Source organism: Anser anser (assembly GCF_964211835.1).
Source record: "Anser anser genome assembly, chromosome: 5".
Classification (NCBI taxonomy): Eukaryota; Metazoa; Chordata; class Aves; order Anseriformes; family Anatidae; genus Anser; species Anser anser.
Window position 1 is genome coordinate 36,282,611 of NC_139725.1, and position 20,710 is coordinate 36,303,320.

The 20,710-nt window shown below is 56.9% G+C and overlaps 3 protein-coding genes across 9 annotated transcripts in view; 1 reads left to right on the forward strand and 2 right to left on the reverse strand.

The window, feature by feature from the left end:
- CEND1 (cell cycle exit and neuronal differentiation 1) overlaps positions 1-1,270 on the reverse strand; it is a 20,036-nt gene extending 18,766 nt beyond the window's left edge. The window contains exon 1 of the mRNA XM_083837088.1: positions 1,149-1,270. The gene's annotated coding sequence lies outside the window, so the exon portion shown is untranslated. The remainder of the gene's footprint in view (positions 1-1,148) is intronic.
- LOC310899898 (NACHT, LRR and PYD domains-containing protein 12-like) overlaps positions 1-20,441 on the forward strand; it is a 20,868-nt gene extending 427 nt beyond the window's left edge. The window contains exons 1-11 of one of the 7 annotated variants that reach the window (XM_083836953.1): positions 1-745; positions 901-1,001; positions 4,429-4,481; positions 7,719-8,021; positions 8,528-10,214; positions 10,431-10,520; positions 10,711-10,881; positions 11,084-11,257; positions 11,347-11,514; positions 11,603-11,757; positions 20,320-20,441. In XM_083836953.1, the coding sequence (XP_083693079.1) occupies positions 7,736-8,021; positions 8,528-10,214; positions 10,431-10,520; positions 10,711-10,881; positions 11,084-11,257; positions 11,347-11,514; positions 11,603-11,757; positions 20,320-20,402 (2,814 nt within the window). In that variant the 5' untranslated portion in view covers positions 1-745; positions 901-1,001; positions 4,429-4,481; positions 7,719-7,735 and the 3' untranslated portion in view covers positions 20,403-20,441. Of the gene's footprint in view, positions 746-900; positions 1,002-4,428; positions 4,482-6,391; positions 7,384-7,718; positions 8,022-8,527; positions 10,215-10,430; positions 10,521-10,710; positions 10,882-11,083; positions 11,258-11,346; positions 11,515-11,602; positions 12,851-20,319 lie in introns of those variants that run through there. The other 6 variants (XM_083836951.1, XM_083836952.1, XM_083836955.1 and 3 more) reach the window with 6 other exon arrangements.
- On the reverse strand, positions 12,622-15,534 carry LOC310899903 (antigen WC1.1-like; the record flags this gene model as incomplete). Its single annotated transcript, XM_083836967.1, has 5 exons — positions 15,243-15,534; positions 14,050-15,165; positions 13,671-13,979; positions 13,228-13,569; positions 12,622-13,112 (listed from the first exon to the last, which is right to left on the reverse strand). The coding sequence occupies exons 1-5, from the start codon at positions 15,451-15,453 to the stop codon at positions 12,622-12,624; spliced, it is 2,469 nt and encodes an 822-aa protein (XP_083693093.1). The 5' UTR covers positions 15,454-15,534.
- Positions 20,442-20,710: the final 269 nt, after the last annotated feature.

Sequence of the window (20,710 nt, forward strand, 5' to 3'; positions counted from 1 at the left end):
GCAAACGTATGGGGCACAGATGCACACAGGGGCAAGGACAGACCAACATGCCCAAGACTTCCCCCTTGCATTTCATGCCTGCTGTACACACTGTGAGGCGGAAGCCCAAGTCTGGTGTCCTCCTCCCCCTGCTCATCTGGTGCGCTCTTCTCCCCAAAGCCCGAAATAGGCAGCCTTGCCTTTCAGCTCTCCATTTTGTGCTTACTCTATTTATTTTGAGCAGGTTTTCCTTTGTAAAAAGCTTTCCAGCACAAAGCAGGGGAGTGTATCAAAGGCTATCCATTTGTAATCAAAGATGTTTGCCCCCCCTTTGTTCCCCCCCCAACAACCCACAGCTTCTAACACAGAAAAGGAGGCAGCAGCAGCGCTCGCTTTGCATAGCCTCCTGCCTCAGGATTGCAAGTGATTAAACAGACTTTTAACGCATCGACACAGAGCGAAGGGCGAATGAATAACACCGTGCGGGCAGACAGGAGAGGAAACCCAGCTGGAAGCCTGCTGAAAGCCTTCCAGGGAGGTTTGCAGTTTTCCTGCCGAGACCGAAGCGCTGCAGCGACCTCCTCCTGCCCGTACCATTTCCGGGACACAGCCGGCTCTGGTTTTCCATGCCCGGAGCCAGCTCTGTCTCCGGAACAGCACCAGGTCCCCAGCCTCCATCCCGGGGCTGCGGCTTCCCCGGAGGCTGGAAGCAGGGAGCTCAGTCCCGGTGAGGCCAGCCTGGTGCATCGCGCGGAGGCTGCGGCAGGTACGCGGAGGCCGGCGGGCTCTGCCTTTGCGGAAATGCCTCCTCCTCTGGCTGCCTGACCTTCAGGGAGCAGGAGGAAAGGTGTGGGGAAAGGGGCTGCTCAGAGCCACCCGCCCTCGCTGCTTTGGGTTAAAAACATCATTATTTGTTAACAGGGAGAAAAAAACCACGCGGGCGGGCGCTCTCGCTCCCGGCATGGCAGCCCCTGGCCTCCATCACACGCAGCTGCGGAGAGGCGGACACTCACCTTGAGCAGGTAGATCTGCGTGGCTGTCTGGCTGAGCCACCCCGCAGCACAGACACCGCACAGCTCTCGGCTGATAGCGAGGGACCCCGGCAGCTCTGCCCCCTCCCCAGTGCTGGTGGGCATGGGGGGAAAAGCAGCAGCAGCAGCAGCCCTTACCTCCTGTCCTTCGGCCCTACGAGTCGCACCTCGGAGCTGGCTCTTGCGCAGAGAAGAGGGAGGGAGGCAGAGGAAGGGGGGGGGGGGGGTGGAAAAAACTTGGGAGTTTCCCACAATGCAGCTCTGCAGACTGCAGGAAGATGGAGAGCAGGGGAGGGGGGAGGATGCTCCAATAGGGCAGGAAGGGCTGGGACTGTGGAGGGGGACGGGATGACAGGGGGGTAGGGGGAATAAGGCATGCCAGCCCTGTCTCACATCCCCATTTCTCAGGGCTGAGCGATTTGGGGCTGTCCCTGCAGCACTGAGCACCCTGCCCGCTCCTCTGCTCCTCCAAAGCCCACCTGGGTTTGCAGCAAGTTGTAGCCACAAACAGGGGGAAATGTACTGGGGAGAATGGAAGGGGGGCAAGGGGGGCAGCCTGGTAATCTGGAATTTTTCTGTGCATAGAGAGGGGGAGGGGGAGGATCGGGGGGGCTTATGGCACCAGGATAAAGGATATCTGAGAATGATGATCCCATAAGGGGTGGCAAGCTGTCTTGCCAGAGATATTGTGCACGGTGCAGGGGAGGAAGCTAAAACGCTGTGTAACGGGGTGGGTTTGTGCCAGCTCTTCTTCCCTTCTCCCTGAATCATCCCAGTTTAAAAGCAAGCGGCCCCCCCACTCTGCTGCCCCAGCCCCCACCTCCTCCAGTCACAGTCCTCACATTCACATCTCTGGGGTCAAACCTTGCTTTTACCCATGGGTAAAAGTCCTGGGACAGTCCTGGGACTGTCTATGGCTCTTTTAGCTTGATTTGCTCGGGAAATAAGGGCTGCAGTGCTTGTCTATCTTTCTCCATACAGTTATGTAGGACCCACTGACAAGCTTAATGTGATTTTTCAGGGAGCCTGGGCATTTTAAGAGATTGTACTCCTGCAAGTTGTAGGAAGAGGGGCCAATATGCACAGGATGGCTCTGCTGGTGTGCATCTCAGCTATATCAGCGTGCCTAAAAAAATACCCAGACTGCTTAAATCCCACTTTAAAGAAAAAAACATCTGCCCACATTTGAAGCAAACATTAAACAAATAGCAGGTGAGCGTAAGAGAAAGCAGAGTGCCAGCACAGCAAGCAGTGCTTCAGCTCAAGATGCAGCAAGGTGAAAGCAGCTCCTTCAAGGTCAGATGGAAACTGGAACTGTAAAAACCATGCTGATGATTTTTCCTCCTCCCCTGGGCTCACAGCATGCAGGGACAAGAACATCCCTGGCTCTGGGGAGCCCCTGCTGTAAGCTCCACTGCTGTTCCTGGGAGCACAGGGGCTCAGCAGCAGCAGCAGCCTTAGGAAGGAGCAGGATGTGCCCTGGTCTTCCCGAGGGATGCAGCTGTCCCCAGACCTATCTGATGCCCAGTGAGCTGGAGGATGGCACAATAGGAAGCTCTGAGCAGGGCATCCAGGCTGGGTGGGTACAGCAAAAAGGAGCTTGTATGTACCCTTGTTTTTAGTGCTGTCTGCTGTATGGATTTTAATTCTGTATTATAGGTAGCTTATAAAATTATTTTAGGTTAGAAAAGAGCCTTGAGATCATCAAATTCAATCATCATAACATTGCCAAGTCTACGTCTTTTCCTTGAACCTCTCAGGTGTATATTTAATCTTATTTTTAGTCTGTTTCTGGGAGGAGCGTTGCATCTATGCTACAGGAAATTTTTTTCTGGCCTTAACTCTAGGAAAGACCTTAGCCCTATCTTGTAACCTCGCTTCTAATCCTCTTCCTAATTCTACTTCCTGCTTGGACCTTAGGCCTGTGCTGTAGGTTTCATATAGTAACTGTAGTACTTCATGTCATAACTGGCTAGCTCTGCAATAATCATATGTATAAGCATTTTACCTCTAGAGTGTATTATGATCACAATAATTGACAAAACTTTGCAAAAATGCAATTAACTGGTTAGCAGGATATATTAAGGGGTACACAGCAGCATTTCTCTCAGTCTCTGTTCTTTAAAAAGCTTTTCTGGATGCCTCCCCCTAACCTTTTGAAAACGATGGATAGTTCCCCCTCCACACCCAGTTAGCCATGTGTTTGCTGTTAGCATGAGCAAGATTATAATCATTGTAATTGCATGTATGTATATGCTTAATCCACAGTTCTGTCTTTAATTAAATACTTCTAGCACTTAGCTTTCTCTCTCTCTATTTCAAACTTGTTTTTTTTTTTTTTTCCTTGTTTGATTCCTTCCCCTACCCCACTCCCAAACTCTTCCTGCATCTGCCTTGTTTAAGGGACCATTATAGGATTTAGCATCTCTGTCACTATTCTAGCTGCTTCACTGCAACTTCTTGTCCCTTGAGGCTGATCCTGTAAATGAATAAACCCAACATCATCATGTTATTATAATTTTAGAGCATTTTTCTAACACTGTAGCAGACTCTCCAGCCTGGGTGGATCCATCCATGCCGTGATTCTCTGGGTTCCCTTGAGAGCTGTAACAGTTTTTATTCTCGGGTCCTAAATTATTATTATTGCATTAAGGAGTTAGACCAAGCTAAGCAAGACCACGCCAGGGCACAGGTTAGATATCTAATCATGAAAAATCCTATTGCAGGAATTACTGACTACTCCAGTTAAACTGAAATAAAACAAAGCTCCAGACAGGCAAAATCTGGCAGCTGAGGCTTGTTTAGTTACCTCAACACACAGCTAGTGGCCTGGTTTGTGACTCAGTGCTGTGTTCACTGTTCTTCATCTCTCGTCATCTACCAAAGGCAGGTTATTTTCTTGAGTCCAGCAAGGATGCTGCAAACCCTCCTGTGTCTCAAGACTGCAGCAGTTAAACTGAGCCAGCTGATCTGGCTTATTAAAATATTTATGTATTGTTTTCAGTCTTCCCATGTGCTTTAACATGCATTACATACATCTTCTTTCCATTATCTTTCTGGGCTTATCAGAAATATCATTTTTGTTTCCTGCCATATGTTTTCTATCTCCCGTTCTCCAACCACACCTCCCTATTTTATTCCATTATTTAAAAAAGTAAATAAATAAATCACAGTCCAAGAAGAGGTGCAAAGGGTTCTGCTTAGATGTTTCTTCTCTTAATAATGTCTGTACTCTCAGTGGGCATGAGTTTTTAATAGTTTCCATGCTACTTGCTCTCCTATTCTATTAATAGCGGCACAGAGGACTATTTTTCCCTGCTCATATCTAGTGTTTTCATTGATGAAGTGTACCTCTGGTTTATTACTAGTACACTTGTATCCACAGCCAATGATTGCAGCTGGGTTTTTTTCTCAACAGTGTGATCTGCAGCTTGCTCAGACAGGGCAGGATTGAGATCTGGTCATTGTAAGGTCTGTATGGTAACTCTTCCACCAATTAATATTAATTAATTGATACCAATTAATATTAAGCATTATCAATTAATATTTATTAATATTAATAAATACCAATTAATATTAATGGCAAATAATATTAATATTCAGTTGCCTGGGCAACTGAGAGGACAATTGTACCTGAAAGGACATTGTAGTGAGGAGCATGTAGGTCTCTGTTCTCAGGTGGCAAGTTATTGGACATGAGGAAACAGCCTCAAGTTGTGCCAGGGGAGGTTTAGATTGGATGCCAGGATTAATTTCTTCACCGAAGGGGTTGGTAGGCATTGGAACATGCTGCCAAGGGAGGTGGTGGCCTGTCCCTGGAGGTATTCAACACATGGTTTAATGGTGGACTTGGTAGTGTTAGGTGATGGTTAGACTTGATCTTAAGGGTCTTTTCCAACCCAAGTGATTCTATAACTAATTTTTCAGCTCTCCAGAACCAGCTGATGAGGAAGTTCCTATTGAAATTTCTGGTACTGGCTGTTTTGGTGCAGAGGCTTTTAGGGCAGCATTTTCCCACTACTTTGGTGCATCATCCCATCCATCCCTCACTCCACCTCCACTCCAGAGGCTTAACCAGGAACTTCCATGATGGTCTGTACCCTGGTTTCAGCTGGAATAGAGTTAATTTTCTTCTTCATAGCTGGTATGGTTCTGTATTTCAGATTTAGAACGAGGATAATGCTATAACACACTGATGATTTAGCACTTGCCGAGCAGTGCCCACACAGCCAGGGACTTTCCAGCTTCTGGGGCTGCTCTGCCAGCGAGGAGGCTGGGGGTGCACCAGGAGCAGGCAGGGGGCAGAACCAGGACAGCTGACCCACACTGGCCAGAGGGACATTCCACACCATATGGCATCATGCTGAGCAATAAAACTGGTGGGGTTGGCTGGGGTGAGTGGTGACACTGCTCGGGGCTGGGCTGGGCATTGGTCAGCGGGTGGTGAGCAATTGCACTGCGCATCACTTGCTTTGTATATTCTTTTATCATTACTATTATCATTATTTTCCCTTCCTTTTCTGTCCTATTAAGCTGTCTTTATCTCAACCCACGGGTTTTCACCTTTTCTGTCTGATTCTCTCTCCCATCCCACTGTGGGGGTGGGGGGACATGAGTGAACAGCTGTGTAGTGCTCAGCTGCCTGCTGGGTTAAACCACAACAGCCTGCTGATACCAGCAGAGTTATGGGCATGCTGCCGTTATAAATTAAATCCCCCTAACGGTGTTCTGAGTTGGGCTTGATCAGAAAAAGCTTTGATTTCATGCAAACCTTAACCATTCTTGCAACTCTCTCTTCCTGTCTCACCAAAGGTAAATCCTAGTAGGTAGCCAGGGCTTGCACTTAATTGTGCCTCTTCCAAACGGACTTCAAATCCTATTTCATCTTTTAATTTTAAAAGTTGGATGACTCTCGCTTCTTCTGCAGCTCTGGTTGCTGGAGTATGTGCTGGTATATGGATGCATCCATATAAGATGGTGATTTTTCTTTTTTCTTTGGAGACAACAGTTTGAACATGTTTCTGAAGTAAGCCTGTGTCCTGCAAGTATGTTGGGAAGCCCCTGTAGTGCCAGCACAGGGTTTTAATCCCTTCTGTCCAAATGCAAGAGCAACACTGAAAAAATGATTCTTCAATAAGTGGGATGGTGGTGAAACGGTCGGACCTATAATTGAAAACCACTTGTTGTCTTCTGGTAACTTAGCAATAACCACTGGCACACTCCCTAAAATAGGAGCCGTTCTCATGGTGAATGTGTTTATTTGGCAGTACTCCACCGTTGTTTGCCAGGATTTTCTGTCAGCCTTGCTAATGGACCACAGTGAAAAATTAGGTTTATAATTTCTAAAAAAAAACAACGACATTGTTTTCAAAATTTGTTGAAAATTTTACTCAGAGCAGTCTCACCTTCTTTAGGACCACGAGTATTTGTCCAGAGGACTGGCAGGTGCCATTACTTCAGCTTTGGCACCGGATTTTCCACAGGACTGATCCTCCTGGGATGGCTGTTTCCAGTACACTGTATCTGTCTCTGTTAAAGCTTGTTTCTGTCATCTGACCCTTTATGATGGCCTTTTCCTGCTTTCTGCATTACTTATACAAAAATCCATTTCTTCTGATGTGCTACCACTACCATTGCCATTTCCAGCCACCCCCTACTCCTCTGCTTTGTTGTCTGCCCCCCTCATTACTGAAAGGTTTCCTCTGCTGCACCTCCCTGTCCAGGAGAGCTGTTAGGTGAGGACAACAGCTGCTGTTGTTCCCATCTTCTTTTTCCTTTCTGTCCATACATATCATCCCAATAACCATCTTCCCTGACAGCTCCCAGTCTAATTCTCCATTTTGCACAGCTATTTTTAATTTCTCTATCCTAATCTCTTTTGGCAATCATCTAAACTCAGTTTCACACTTCCTGTGATCAGATCCCCTTGTGAGGTCCCCCTTGCTCCGGGGTGGAAACCGCAGTAGGCAGTAGCAAGCCCCTGCAGCTTCCTTCTTCTTCCAGCTGCTGCGGGGCCAGCACAGAAGCCCCCAGCTTTAGAAGGGGCCAGGAGCAGGGGCCCAGCCCTCCCTGCCCGTGTCCCTGTGTGCAGCCCGGTGCTGGGGCAGGAGGAAGTGTGTGCCGGATGCGCAGGCGCCGCTCAAAAATGACGCCCTGCTTATATGCATCATTGGGCATTGCCCGGGTCCTTCCGGCATGTCCCCGCTGCAGGAGGAGCACGTGGCGGCACGGCTCGCTGGGGGACTGGGGGTTTACCTGTCACCCCGAACACCAGCCCCGTGTGCTGCTGGGCTGAGCACTGCTCTGCTCCTGGCTCTAAGGCGCCCGCAGTGTCCTGGCCAGCCAGGTGGGCACAGCCCCGGGGAAAGCACAGGTTGGTCTCCATGGCTTGTACCTCCAGTGCTGCGCCATGCCACTGGGTGATATCCTGGGTGCTTGTCCCCTACGGTTTGCTGCCTTTCTGCATAGGTGTTTCTCCTCTTGAATCTCTGAGCCAGCAGCTATTCCTGTCTCAGCAACCCTTCCCCTCCCCTGCATATACAGCTGTGGGTGAAGTTCACACCACTACCCCTACCCTGATACTTTCTGAATGGCCATGAGACTGAGTCTTCGGTACCAGCCCAGCTGCTTTTAGTGCTTACGTGTTCTCAGGCATGTCCCAGAACAATGGGAAGAGAGCGCTGACTTCCAAGCCTTGTTTTTTTGCAGGTGATTTTCTATATCCTATGATGGCAGGAGAAGGGAGTGCATTCACCGTCCTCTTAGCTGCACTGGAAGGTCTCACACTTGAAGGCTTCCAAGAGTTCAAGACAAAGTTGTCACATGTTCATACCAAAGGAGGCTGGAACATCCCTGAGGATGTGCTTGTGGAGGCCACACACCCTTCCACCCTTGTCAACTGCATGGGCAACAGCTACGGGGAAGATGCCGCCGTGGACATCGCCATTGGGTTGTTTGAGGAGATGAACCAGAGAGACCTTGCTGAAAAAATCCTGGATGAGAAGGTGAAGGGTAAGGAACTGGGGAAAACTTTGATTTTCTTTGTCTTTTGAGATCTGGAGACAAAAGATAAAAGTGTGTAAAAGAGCAGGTTTCAGCTCTGTGATGAGGCTGGAAAGGTGGTGTCCCACTGATCCTGCCAAGTTCCCACTGCACCCTTCCCCTTAAGGGAGTGGTGGGACCAGCAGCAGAGAGAGGACCACAGTGATAAGGATGGGGGTGCCTGGAAGGGGCAAGTGGTGCTTCTTCAAGCAGTTCTTGCAGCCCAGAAAACCTAGGTTGCCAGATGGGTTCCTAGCTGGGGACACAGGGGGACACTTTGGGGACATTCCCATTAAAAATTCCCAGAAAAATAAAGGCAGCTTGATGGGTGGCACGTAGGAAATGCATAACTGAATTTTGCATTGAGGCAGGCCATTGAAACAAACGTCCCATGCTGTTGGTGTGTCAGGAGCACAGTTGTGCTGGTCAGGAAGTTTGGCTCACTTTGGCACTGACTCTGCTTCTCTCTGGTGTAGAGTACAAGCAGAAGTACAGAGAGCACGTGGCCAGAGAGTTCCTCCGGTACAAAGAGCTGAACTCCTGCCTGGGGGAGAACCTGTCCGTGAGCAGCCGCTACACTGCCCTGACTATCGCCAAGAAGCCATGGAGCCAGAGCGGAGGCGAGCCTGAAGGTGCAGATGTCAGCTGGGGATGTGCCGACACCACCATCGCTGTCACTGCGCAGACACTGTTTAAACCTGATGAAGATGGGCAAACACCACAGACTGTGGTGCTAGTGGGTGCCCCAGGCATGGGGAAGACAATGATGGTCAGGAAGATGATGGTGGAGTGGGTGGAAGGGGCCCTCTACATGCAGTTTGACTATGTCTTCTGCATAGACTGCAAGGAGCTTTCCCTTTCCAAACAAGTGAGTATGTTGGACCTGGTTTCAAAATGCTGTCCTCACCAGCGAATACCAGCTGGAAGTATCCTGGACAATCAGGAGAAGGTCTTGTTTGTCTTTGATGGCTTCGAGGCCCTGGGGTTCCCTTTGGCTCAGCCCAAAGACGAGCTGAGTTCTGACCCCAGGGAAGCAAAGCCACTGGAAACCACGCTGATGAGCTTGCTCAAGAGGACTGTTCTCCCTGCATCCTCTTTGCTCATCACCACAAGGCCAACGGCTCTTCAAAACCTGGGGCAGTGCCTGGAGGGTGAGTGTTACGTGGAAATCTTGGGCTTCTCGGCAGCTGCAAGGGAGGAGTATTTCCACAGGTACTTCAAGAATGACAATAAAGCAGATGTGGCCTTCAGGTTCACCAGGGGAAATGAGACCCTCTATAGCTTGTGTGTCATCCCCATCATGAGCTGGACCATCTGCACCATCCTTGAGCAAGAGCTTTACAAGAAGAACAACCTTCTTGAGTGCTCCAAGGCCACCACGTGGATGGGCATGTTTTACCTCTCCTGGTTAATGAAGTGCAGAGGCAGCAATGCCCAGCAGTATCTGCAGCAGTTCCTGTGCAGGCTTTGCTCCTTGGCTGCTGATGGCATCTGGAAACACAAGGTCCTCTTTGAGGAAAGGGAAATCAAGGACTGTGGCTTGGACTGGCCAGACCTTCTCTCCCTCTTCCTCAATGAGAAAAGCCTGAAGAAAGGCGTAGACCAAGGCAATGTCTACAGCTTCACTCACCTGCACCTCCATGAGTTTTTTGCGGCTATGTTTTATGTCCTGGATGATGATGAGGAAACTGTCAGTGACCCAGAGGCCCTTGCAAAGAACGTAAATACATTGTTAGAAAGCTACAGCAAATCTAGGAAGGATTTGAACTTAACAATTCGGTTCCTGTTTGGTCTGGTAAACCCCAAATCAATAGAGTACGCAGGTGAAAGAATCGGGTGCAGAATTTCACCACGAGCTCGGGAAGATCTTCTGAGGTGGCTTCAGACAAGATACAGAGGCCTTTCCCATCGCAGTGAAGTGATGATGATTAAGGAGTTGGACACTTTCCACTTTTTGTTCGAGATGAATGAAAAAAGCTTTGCGCAGAAGGTGTTGGGATGTTTCACGGGAATAGATTTACATGACATCAAGCTGACGCCATACGACCAGATGGCTCTTTGCTTCTGCATTAAGCAGTGGGATGGACTGGACAGTGTCACCCTCCGGAGCTGCTCCTTCCGCCAGCAGCAGTGCAGTGAGGAGCCGGCCACAGTCTTGCCTTGGTGAGTACCGCCGCTCTGCTCCAGTGGCCAAAACGACAGAGATTTCCCCTTCTCCATCACAAAGGAGGGTTTTGGAAGCTGAAATGGTGAATGCCTCTTTCCATCCAAACACCACCATGTCTCTTCACTAGTGGTTTAGTCCCTTGGTGGAGGGTTTTACTTATTCTTGGGGAGAATCATGGGAGATTATGGACATACCTGTCCCCTCGTTCCCAGGCAACATCCACGGCAGGAGGAGCTGCGCTCTCCTCTGCACCCACTCTGCCAGGCACTGGGGCACGCGGGCAGCTCACTGCAGAACCTCAGGTATGGGGCCTGCCCCTGGGTGCTGGGTGGCCACTTCTGTCCGTCCCTGCTCAGGGGGTGCTGATGGGGAAGGGCTGGATCCCATGCGGGAGGGTGAGGGCAGCCTCTCCATGCTGGTGGCCAGCCATGGGATGGGTGGCTGCTGTCCCTCTGTGCTGGCTGGCTGGCTTCTCTGCTGCTCTCCCCTCAGGCTGCAGTGGTGTGGATTGACAGAGGGTGGCTGCAAGGCCCTGGGGACGCTGCTAGCCACTCACCCCAGCCTGGCCTGCCTGGAGCTGGGCGATGGAGCACTGGGTGACAGCGGCGTGCGGCTGCTCTGCGCCGGGCTGCGGCAGCCTGGCTGCCAACTGCGCATCCTACGGTGAGCGGCACTGGGAACGCTGTGTCCCTGGCAGGGCCCTGTGGACACATCCCAGGCTGGGGGAGCAGAGGGCTGGGGATGTGCCCAACTATGTCCTGCAGGCTGGCCTTGTCCCTCTGTCCCACTGACAGCGGGCTGGGTATGGCCACTGCAATGGTGTGTGGCATGGGAGGACCGGCGCCGATGAGGCTCTCTCCTGCAGGCTGCGGTACACCCGCATGACCAGCGCCTGCTGCCAGGACCTCGCTGCAGTGCTGGGCACCAGCCCACACCTGGAGGAGCTGGACCTGTCCTTCAACACAGGACTGCGGGATGCCGGCGTGCAGCTGCTGTGCGAGGGGCTCCGGGATCACGCCTGCCAGTTGCGGGTGCTGCGGTAAGGGCATGCAGCACTGGCTGTGCTCCTGCGCAGCCCGAGCAGCTCCAGCACTGCCCCACCAACGCTGTCTCTCCTTGGACCTGCAGGCTGGGGAGCTGCCACCTGATGGGCACCTGCTGCCAGGCCCTGGCCACGCACCTTGGGGAGAACTGCAGCCTGAGCTGCCTGGATCTGAGCGACACCGAGCTGGGAGCCGGGGCAGTGCTGCTGCTGCGGCAGCTCAGGCATCCTGCCTGCCCACTGCAGGCACTGGGGTGAGCCCTGCCACACGTACCACGGGGAGACTCTCAGGTGCCCCCTTCACCTCTGGTACTGAGGCTTCTTCTTTCCTTCCAATGCAAGGCTGAGTGTGTCGGCGCTCAATGAGGATGCACTGCAGGAGCTGGTTGCACTGCGAGAGCTGAAGCCCAGCCTGAAGATCGGAGACCTCCTGGAGCATGACACCCCACAGGAGGGAGCTATGTCCCGGTTACCCTTCCAGCGGGGGGTCTGGGAAGGCAAGGGGAGGCTGGGGGGGCGGAAGGCACTCCTCTCCTCTCGGGTGGCTCCACCCAGCAGTAGGAACCAGTGCTAACTCAGTTATGGATACTGAGGCAGGGGAAACATCCCTGGGACGCGCCGTGCCCTTCCCTAGGCCTGTTCTGGCGGGGAAAGTGTGCAGCTCTGGGGCCAAAGGAAGGCCCTGGGCCCAGGCCCTGGGCTCTTCCCCATCCTTCCCACATGCCCAGAGCCATGGGGACGTGCCTGTGGGCCCAGCTCTGCCCCATGGGACCAAGGGATGGACGATGGACTCAGGAGAGAGAGAGGCGCCGGTGCTGGGAGTGAGGTTCCAAGCACTTGGGGGCTTTAATCGGAAAGAGTGCTGTGCAGGGAAAGGCCATGCAGAAAAACTTCACAAGGACCCTGGCGTGACGTTGGGCAATGGGTGCGGGCGAGCTGATGGAAGAGTTTCTGCAGCGTGCTGAGGGCTGTGCAGGGATGGGTGCCCTTCATGGGCAGGGCCACCACTCCCTGGGGCTGGAGCCCCCTCTTGCAGCCATGTCCCCAGTGTCTCCTCACGGCGCTGTCCCCAGGGTGCTGACATCAACGTCGTCATAGCCCGTGTCCCCGTGGGGCTGCACCGGGGCGTCCCCGCTGCGGGGAGAAGGGGGCTCCTCCAGCACGGCTGCAGCATCGTCATAGCCATCCGGGGGGCCGTGCCCAGGCTGGGTCAGGGGGGCTGCACCAGGCATGGAGGGGCCGGGGCTGAGGATGCAGCTGCAAGGGCCACATGCCCTCACATCCCTAGCACCACTGCTCAGCCACAGCACCTCTCCTTGGGTTCCCCTGTGCCTTTCAGTCCCTTCCGAGTTCCCCTTCCTCTACCTGGGGTTGCTCCAGGGTTGCTCTCCTCTTTGTACCCATCCCAGTGATTGTCCAGCAGCTTCATGCCAAAGCCCTTGCACAGGGAGCCTGGGGTGGAGAATGAGGTACTGGGTGCTCGGCCAGGGATGCGGAGAGCCCCAGGCCCGAGGGACAACCATGCTCCCACCTGTGTGGCTGGGCACCTCCTGGTACTCGGGCATCAGGCTGTAATCCAGCTCTTCGTACACAACCTCGGAGCCGGCGTCTGTGGCTCTGTTGGGGCCTACAAGGAAGCACGTGTTGCACTGGCATGTCCCACATTTCCCCTCAGCCCCAAAGGGACTCTCAAAGTGGTGCCCACCTCGGCATTGCACTCGTGCGTGGTGTGCCTGCACAGCCAGGGCTGCCAGGGCCAGGCCCAGCAATGTCCCCAGGAGCACGCACAGGACCGTGGGCACGGGCACGCTCCCCGACACTGCTCTCAGTGGGGCAACGCTGCTGGTGACACCTGCAGGGATGGCCAGGGGCAGCGTGAGGCTGGGATCCGCACGGCAGCAGGAGCAGGGGTCAGTGGGCACGGGCAGAGCCACCTGTGCAAGCATCCCTGTGCTGGCAGCTGCTACCTGCAGTTGTGGTGGCCCCGCTCGTTCCCTCGGTGTCCTCGTCACAGGCGATGTGGGTGACCCCAGCGGGGCCGCAGGACTGCAGGTGCCAGGGCGCCGAGGGGCAGCGCCAGAGCGAGGGGACCCCCTTCTGGCATTGCACCCAGCCCAGCCAGGCGGGGACCGAGCCCTGTGCGGGGACGGCCTCCAGCCTCCCCCCGGTGCCACAGCCCAGCTGACGGCAGACAACGGCAGCTGTGGCGGGGCTGGTGTCGTTGGCGCACACGCGGCCCCACGTCCCCTCGTGCAGCACCTCCAGGTGCCCGCTGCAGCTGCTGCTGCCCCCCGCCAGACGCAGCAGCCCTGCAACAACAGGGGACAGCGGGGTCACGGCACCTCACGGGGCAGCGCGCACCCCACGGGCAGTGGGGACTGCTCCCCAGCTCAGGGATCACAGTGCTCACCTGAGCACACGGCACCGGCACCACCGCCCCGGCGGCAGCCACGCCGTGCTGGGGCTGGGCAGTCCCAGAGAGCCGCCTCCGTCCCCGAGCAGCCCCCGGCACCCGGCCACAGCGTCCCCACGCCGGGCCCGAAGCGCTCAGAGCCGGGCGCCTCCAGGGCCCGTCCGCACCCCAGCTGGCGGCACACGACGTCGGCATGTGGCAGGTCCCAGGCGTCCTGGCAGACGGTGCCCCAGGTGCCCTCGCTGTACACCTCCACCCTGCCGGCGCAGCGCCCGGGGCCGCCCGCCAGCCTCAGCCGCCGGCTGCCTGCACGGGAGGGCCAGGATGGGGCTGGGGGCACCCGCTGGGCACCCGCGGCCCTTCCCGGCGCACTCACCTGAGCAGGCAACGGCCGCCTCTGTGGGGCTGTGGCTGGGCGCTGCGGCAGGCCCCGAGGCGTTGCACTGCGCCAGGCACTCCTCGGTGCCAGCACACCGCAGCTCCTGCAGCTCCACAGGGCCCAAGCTGGCGGCCGGCACAGCGTAGACCTTCTCTGGCACACCGCAGCCCAGCTGCCGGCACGCCACGGAGGCAGCTCGGTCATCCCACGGCCCCGCAGTCACATGGGCCCAGTGCCCGGGGCTGGTGGCCACCTCCAGCCGCCCGTCGCACCGGCTCTCCCCGTCCAGCAGCCGCAGGGGCTCAGCGGTGCCTGCAAGAGCCCGGCCATGCCGTGGGGACGGGCACTGCTCCCCGCCTTCCACGGGTCCCCGCGTCCCCTGCACCCACCTGAGCAGTTGACAGCGGCGGCATGGCCAGGGGGGCAGGCGGGCTCCCCCAGCACCGCCACGGGGCACTCGCCCGGGTGCCGCTCGCTCCCGCTGCAGCTCAGGGCATCGCGCCGCAGTGGCCCCGTCGCCGTGCCCGTCCCAAAATGGCCTCCTGGGGGCAGGGAGGCGGCGGGGCCGCAGCCCAGGTGGCGGCACAGGACGTGGGCGTCGGGCAGGTCCCAGGCGGTGGCACACAGGGCTCCCCATGTCCCCTGCTCCTCCACCTCCACCCGCCCGGCGCAGCCCGAGCCGCCATCCGCCAAACGGAAACCGGTGTAGGCTGCGGCAGAGAGAGGGTGCTGGGGGGGCAGCAGAGCAGGGACCCACTGGGCACATCACTCTGCAAGGGTCCACCCCAGCCCCCCAGCCCCAGCACTTACGTGAGCAGACGATAGAAGCGGGGCCAGCACAGGACTGCCCGTGGGCTGGCCGCCGGGCACAGTTGGCGAGGAGTGGCTCGCTGCCGTTGCACTCAAAGGCGCCGTCCCAGAGCGGCCCCGTTGCTGCCCCAAAATGGCCGGCACCGGGGACGGCCACTGCCATGCCGCAGCCCAGCTCCCTGCAGACCACCTGGGCGGCCTTGAGGTCCACGTGGCCGTGGCAGACGGTGGCCCAGGCGCGGCCCTGCCGCACCTCCAGCCGCCCCGAGCAGGCGCCGTCCCCTCCAGTCAGACGGGAGAACCCTGCCAGGAGAGGAGGGCTCCTGGGGCGGATGCGGACGAGGGGGCTCCCTGCAGCACCACATGTCCCCAGCACTCACCTTGGCAGACCACAGCAGTGTCATAGTCATGAGGGCCATTGTAGGGTCCCCAGCCTTGAATCTTGCAGTCCCAGAGGGCCTTCTCAGCCCCATGGCAGTCAACAACAGCCAAGCTGATGGAACCTTCTGCTTGGCCAAAGAGGGAGCTGTGGTAGGCACCAGCAGCCGAGCCACAGCCCATCTGCTGGCACACCACCTCGGCATCCTCCATATCCCAGGCGTCATCTGCCACCGTGCCCCAGCGTCCCCGCAGCTTCACCTCCACTCTCCCCTCACAGGGTCCCCTGCCAGCCGCCAGACGCAGCTCCAGCGCCTCTGTACCAGGCACCAGCCTCAGTCCAGTCCTGGGGGTACCCGGGACGGCATCCCCAGTACCACCACCCCGCCTCACCTGTGCAGGTCACCCCCACGTCCCGGTCATGGTCGCAGAAGTGCTTGCCCCAGCCATAATGAGGACAGTCCTGCAAGGTGGCCTCAGAGCCACGGCAGAAGAAGGGGTGCAGCCAGATGCGTCCCTTGCCCTGCCCAAACGGGGCGTACGGGGATGCCCGGGCCACCGCACCGCAGCGCAGCTGCCGGCACACCACGCCGGCGCCGCGGTGGTCCCAGTCGAAGTCGTAGCTGCAGACGGAGCCCCACTCGCCCTCATGCTTCACCTCCACCCGGCCGGCGCAGCGCCCGCCGCCATCCACCAGCCGCAGCTCCCCACTGCCTGCGGGCAACCCCAGGGACCTTGCTGAGCCCGCGGGGTGCCTGCCCCACGGCTGCTCCCTGCCCCACCGCTTGCCCACTGCCCCACGGCCAGCCCCTGCCCCACGGCCAGCCCCACCACTCACCCCCGCAGAGCTGCACGCAGAGGAGCAGCCCCAGTGCTCTGGCAGGCACCATCCTGCCCCCAGTGCCAGACGCAGCCCCGCGGCGGGGAGGGGGATATATAGGCAGCCCCCGCTGGCAGGAGCCAATGGGGGCGGCGGAGGCACCTTGTGAGCCGCTATCAGGAGGGTTATCTGCTGCCTGCCGGGGCCCAGCCTCCAATAACCTGCTCTGTGCCCAAATATGAGACTCGGCTCCGCTTCTGGCGTCATGCACCCACACCCCCCTGGGCACCATGGTGGCTCAGCGCCTGTATGCCCTCAAGGGGAGCCAGCCAGCACATCACCCATGTCCCCCTGAGCTGGGGTTGGGGCTGTGCCCACAGAGAGCAGGTCCCCACAGCAACAGGGGTGTCCCCAGAACATGGCCTCCCTCAGGACCTAAGTGGCCAGACTTTGTCGGGGGACAGGCCTTGACCCACCTGGAACAAGCCTGGGGGTCACCAGGGAGAATCAGGTCCCTGTGCTGGCCTCAACACGTGCAGGAGGGACATCTCCAGCCCCTTGCAGCGGCTGGTGGCACAGGGCACAAGGGGGGCGGATTCCCCCACTCAGGGACCCGGTACCAGCATTGACCGCACGCAGCTTCTGGGCCACCTGCACTTCTGGCAATAGCATCGTGGCTTTGTGCAGCAGCGGGGATGCTGCCAACACGGCTTGGAGCTGAGGCTGAGCCCTAGGGACCTGCACGGCTTCTTCGGCAGTGAAGAGAACGAGGAGGAGAAGACAGCCTGACCTTAGCAGCAGGCACAGAGACAGCCACAGAGTGCAGCTTGGTGCCGGGGGGGTCCAGCTGCTGCGGGGCCAGCACAGAAGCCCCCAGCTTTAGAAGGGGCCAGGAGCAGGGGCCCAGCCCTCCCTGCCCATGTCCCTGTGTGCAGCCCGGTGCTGGGGCAGGAGGAAGTGTGTGCCGGATGCGCAGGCATCGCTCAAAAGTGAAGCCCTGCCCGTATGCAGGGCCAGGACACAGGGCATTGCCCTTCTGGCACAGCCCCACTGCAGGAGGAGCGCGTGGCAGCACGGCTCGCTGGGGACCGGGGGCTCCTGGGTCCACGGCTGCAGGGTCGGGCTCTGCCAAGGGGCTGCAGCTCCTGGGCTGCTCAGAAAGGCCCAGGCCGGGCTTCAGCCTGTAGGACCTTGCCGTGCTGGCAAGCTGGGCACCCAGCCCCAAACCCCTTGGTGGGGAGGTCAGCCTCAGAAGCAGAGTGGGAAGTGCTCCCCATCTGGAGATCACATCTTGGCCCCAGTGATCAGGAATTCAGAATTTTTGATTCTGGGGCAAGTAAGGAGAGGGGTTAGCAGACCTGCCACCTTGGACTTCTGGAGGGCAGACTTTGGCCTGCTCTGGAGAGTGGTTGACAAAGTCCCTTGGGAGGCAGTCCTGAAGGGAAAGGAAGGATGGACGCTCTTTGAGAAGGGAATCCTAAAGGCTCAGGAGCAGGCACATTTCCCCATGTGCCAAAAGACGATCAAGCAGGGAAGAGGATCTGCCCAGCTGAACAGAGAGATGGGGCTTGAGCTCAGGGAAAAATAAATAAATACATTTTAAAAAATTTATGACCTTTGGAAGAAGGGGCAGGCCACTCAGGCACATCATCCAAAGACGTCGTGAGCCTATGCAGGGAAAAAAGGAGAAGGGCCAAAGGCCAGCTGGAACTGAGTCTGGCTTCTGTCCCCAAGGACAATAGAAAATGCTTCTCTAAATACTTAACAACAAAAAGCAACAAAAGGAGGATGAGAGAGAATCCCCATCCCTTATTGGATGTGGTAGAAAAACACACTGACCAGAGATGAGGAAAAGGCTCAGGTATACTTAGCTATATGCAAGTCTATGGTGCCAGATGGGATCCACCCAAGGGTACTGAGGGAGCTGGCGGAAATGCTCAACAAGAATCATAGAATCATAGAATATCCCGAGTTGGAAGACACCCAGAAGGATCATAGAGTCCAACTCCTGGCAGGTCTACCCAAAATTTTAGACCATGTGACTAAGTGCACAGTCCAAACATTTTTTAAACTCCGACAGGCTGGGTGCAGTGACTGCTTCCCTGGGGAGCTTGTTCCAGTGTGCAACCACCCTCTCGATGAAGAACCTCTTCCTGACGTCCAGCCTAAACTTCCCCTGCCTCAGCTTAACACCGTTCCCACGGGTCCTGTCACTGGTGATAACAGAGAATAGGTCATCTGCCCCTCTACTCCCCCTCGCGAGGAAGTTGTAGACTGCGATGAGGTCTCCCCTCAGCCTCCTCTTTTCCAGGCTGAACAGACCAAGTGACCTCAGCCGCTCCTCATACGTCTTCCCCTCTAGGCCCTTCACCATCTTCGTAGCCCTCACCTGGACACTCTCCAACAGTTTAATGTCCTTTTTATACTGTGGTGCCCAGAACTGCACACAGTACTCGAGGTGAGGCTGCACCAGCTCAGAGTAGAGTGGGACAATCACTTCCCTCGACTGACTAGCAGTGCCGTGCTTGATGCACCCCAGGATACGGCTGGCCCTCCTGGCTGCCAGGGCACACTGCTGGCTCATATTCAACCTGCTGTCAGCCACAACCCCCAGATCCCTCTCTGCGGGGCTGCTCTCCAGCATCTCGTCCCCCAGTCTGTCCATACAGCCAGGGTTGCCCCGTCCCAGGTGCAGGACCCGGCACTTGCTTTTGTTAAACTTCATGTGGTTGGTGATCGCCCAGCTCTCCAATCTGTCCAGAATGGCGGTTGCAGCCCCAGGTGTGTGTGCAGAGGCATGAGTGCTGGCCTGAGTGGTGCTGGAGTGAGCGGTGTTCCACAAGGGTCTGTCTTGGGACTGGTGTTTTTCAATACCTTCATCGGTGACGTAGATGATGGGTTTGAGTGCACCCTCAGCAAGTTCGCAGATGACACCGAGCTGAGTGGTGCAGTTGATACCAAAGAAGGAAGAGATGCCATCGAAAGGGACATGGACAGGGTGGAGAAGTGAGCCCGCATGAACTACATGAGGGTCAACAAGTTCAAGTCCAAGGTGCTGCACCTGGGTTGGGGCAATCCCAAACAGGAGTACAGACTGGGAGAAGAACTCATTGAGAGCAGCCCTGTGGAGAGAGACTTGGGGGTTCTGGTGAAAGAAAGGCTCGATATGAGCCAGCAGTGCGCTTGAAGCCCAGAAGGCCACATGCATCCTCGGCTGCATCAACAGCAGAGTGACCAGCAAGGCAAGAGAGGTGATTGTCCCCTCTGTTCTGCCCTTGTAAGGCCCTACCTGGAGTCGCGCGTCCTGGATCGGAGCCCCCAGCACAAGAAAGATGTGGCCCTGTTGGAGTGAATCCAGGCTGCAAAGGTGATCAGGGGGCTGGACCAGCTCTCCTATGAAGAAAAGCTGAGCGAGCTGGGGCTGTTCAGCCTGGAGAAGAGAGGCTCTGGGGAGACCTCCTTGCGGCCCTTCAATACTTAAAGGGGTCTTATAAAAAGGATGGAGAAGGACTCTTTACTCAGGTAGGCAATGCCGGGAACCAGTGGGAATGGCTTTAAACTAAAAGAGGATAGATTTAGGTTAGACGTTAGGAGGAACTTCTTCCCTGTGCGGGTAGTGAGGCAAATGAAGTAACCTAGTGGGTGGCATCCCTGCCTATGGCAGGGGGTTGGAGTTAGATGATCACAGAATCACAGAATTGCAGGGAGTGATGCCAGAGCGGTGCCAGAGTGAGCGCCGCAGGGGCTGGGGGCTCCATGTGGCGTCACACGCGCGAGGCAGCGTGATGTCACCGAGCAGGCAGTGTGACGTCACCTCACGAGGCAGTGTGACTGCGCAGCCCTCCCCGTTATGTCCAGGTGCCGGCAGGGCCCGGCCCAGCTTGGCTCATGCCTGCACTCCTGCCCAGCGTGTCTGTGAGGCTTGGAGGGCTGAGCGGGGATTCGGTCGGGTCGTGCTGTGGGGCCGCCGGCAGCTGCTCTGGGTGCCCGTCCCCACAACATTTGCCTGTGTTTGCCCTGCCCTGTGCGCTCGCAGCAGCGCAGCTGAGCTGTGCGGGGATGCGTCCCCTTGGGGGGGCGTGGGGCGGGCGCCAGGGCTCGGGGAGCTGCCAGGACCACAGCCGCAGCCAAGTTCCATGCCAGCAAGGAACACGGGATGGCACAGCCACGGGGCCCAAGGGTTTCCTGCTGGGGGACCGGGGCATCGCTGCCGCCCACCCTGGGAGCACCAGTGACCGTGGCCTCACTCTCTCTTGCAGTTGGTGGTATCTTTGCAGCGCCCTGCCGCCATGGACGGGTCGTCGGGCTGGGCCTGCGCGCTCTGTCGTCACGGCCAGGATGACGTGGCCTACCTGATGCCCTGCCTCCACCAGCTTTGCTTGGGCTGTGTGCTGCGGTGGGCCAAGGAGAAGCCGAGTTGCCCCCTGTACGGGGGCAGGCTCCAGTCCATCAAGTACTCGGTGTGGTCGGCTGACGACTACCTGGAGTGTCCCATCCCAGAGCCCGCAGAGCAGCTGGGGGACGGCCAGCAGGATGAGCAGGGGGCTGCGGGGCTGGTGCTCAGGACTCCTGAGCACAGCTTCCCACCCCAGCTCTGGGCAGCCTTCTTCCAGGAGCAGCTGGCTGACGCCAGGCCCCTGCTGGCGTGGC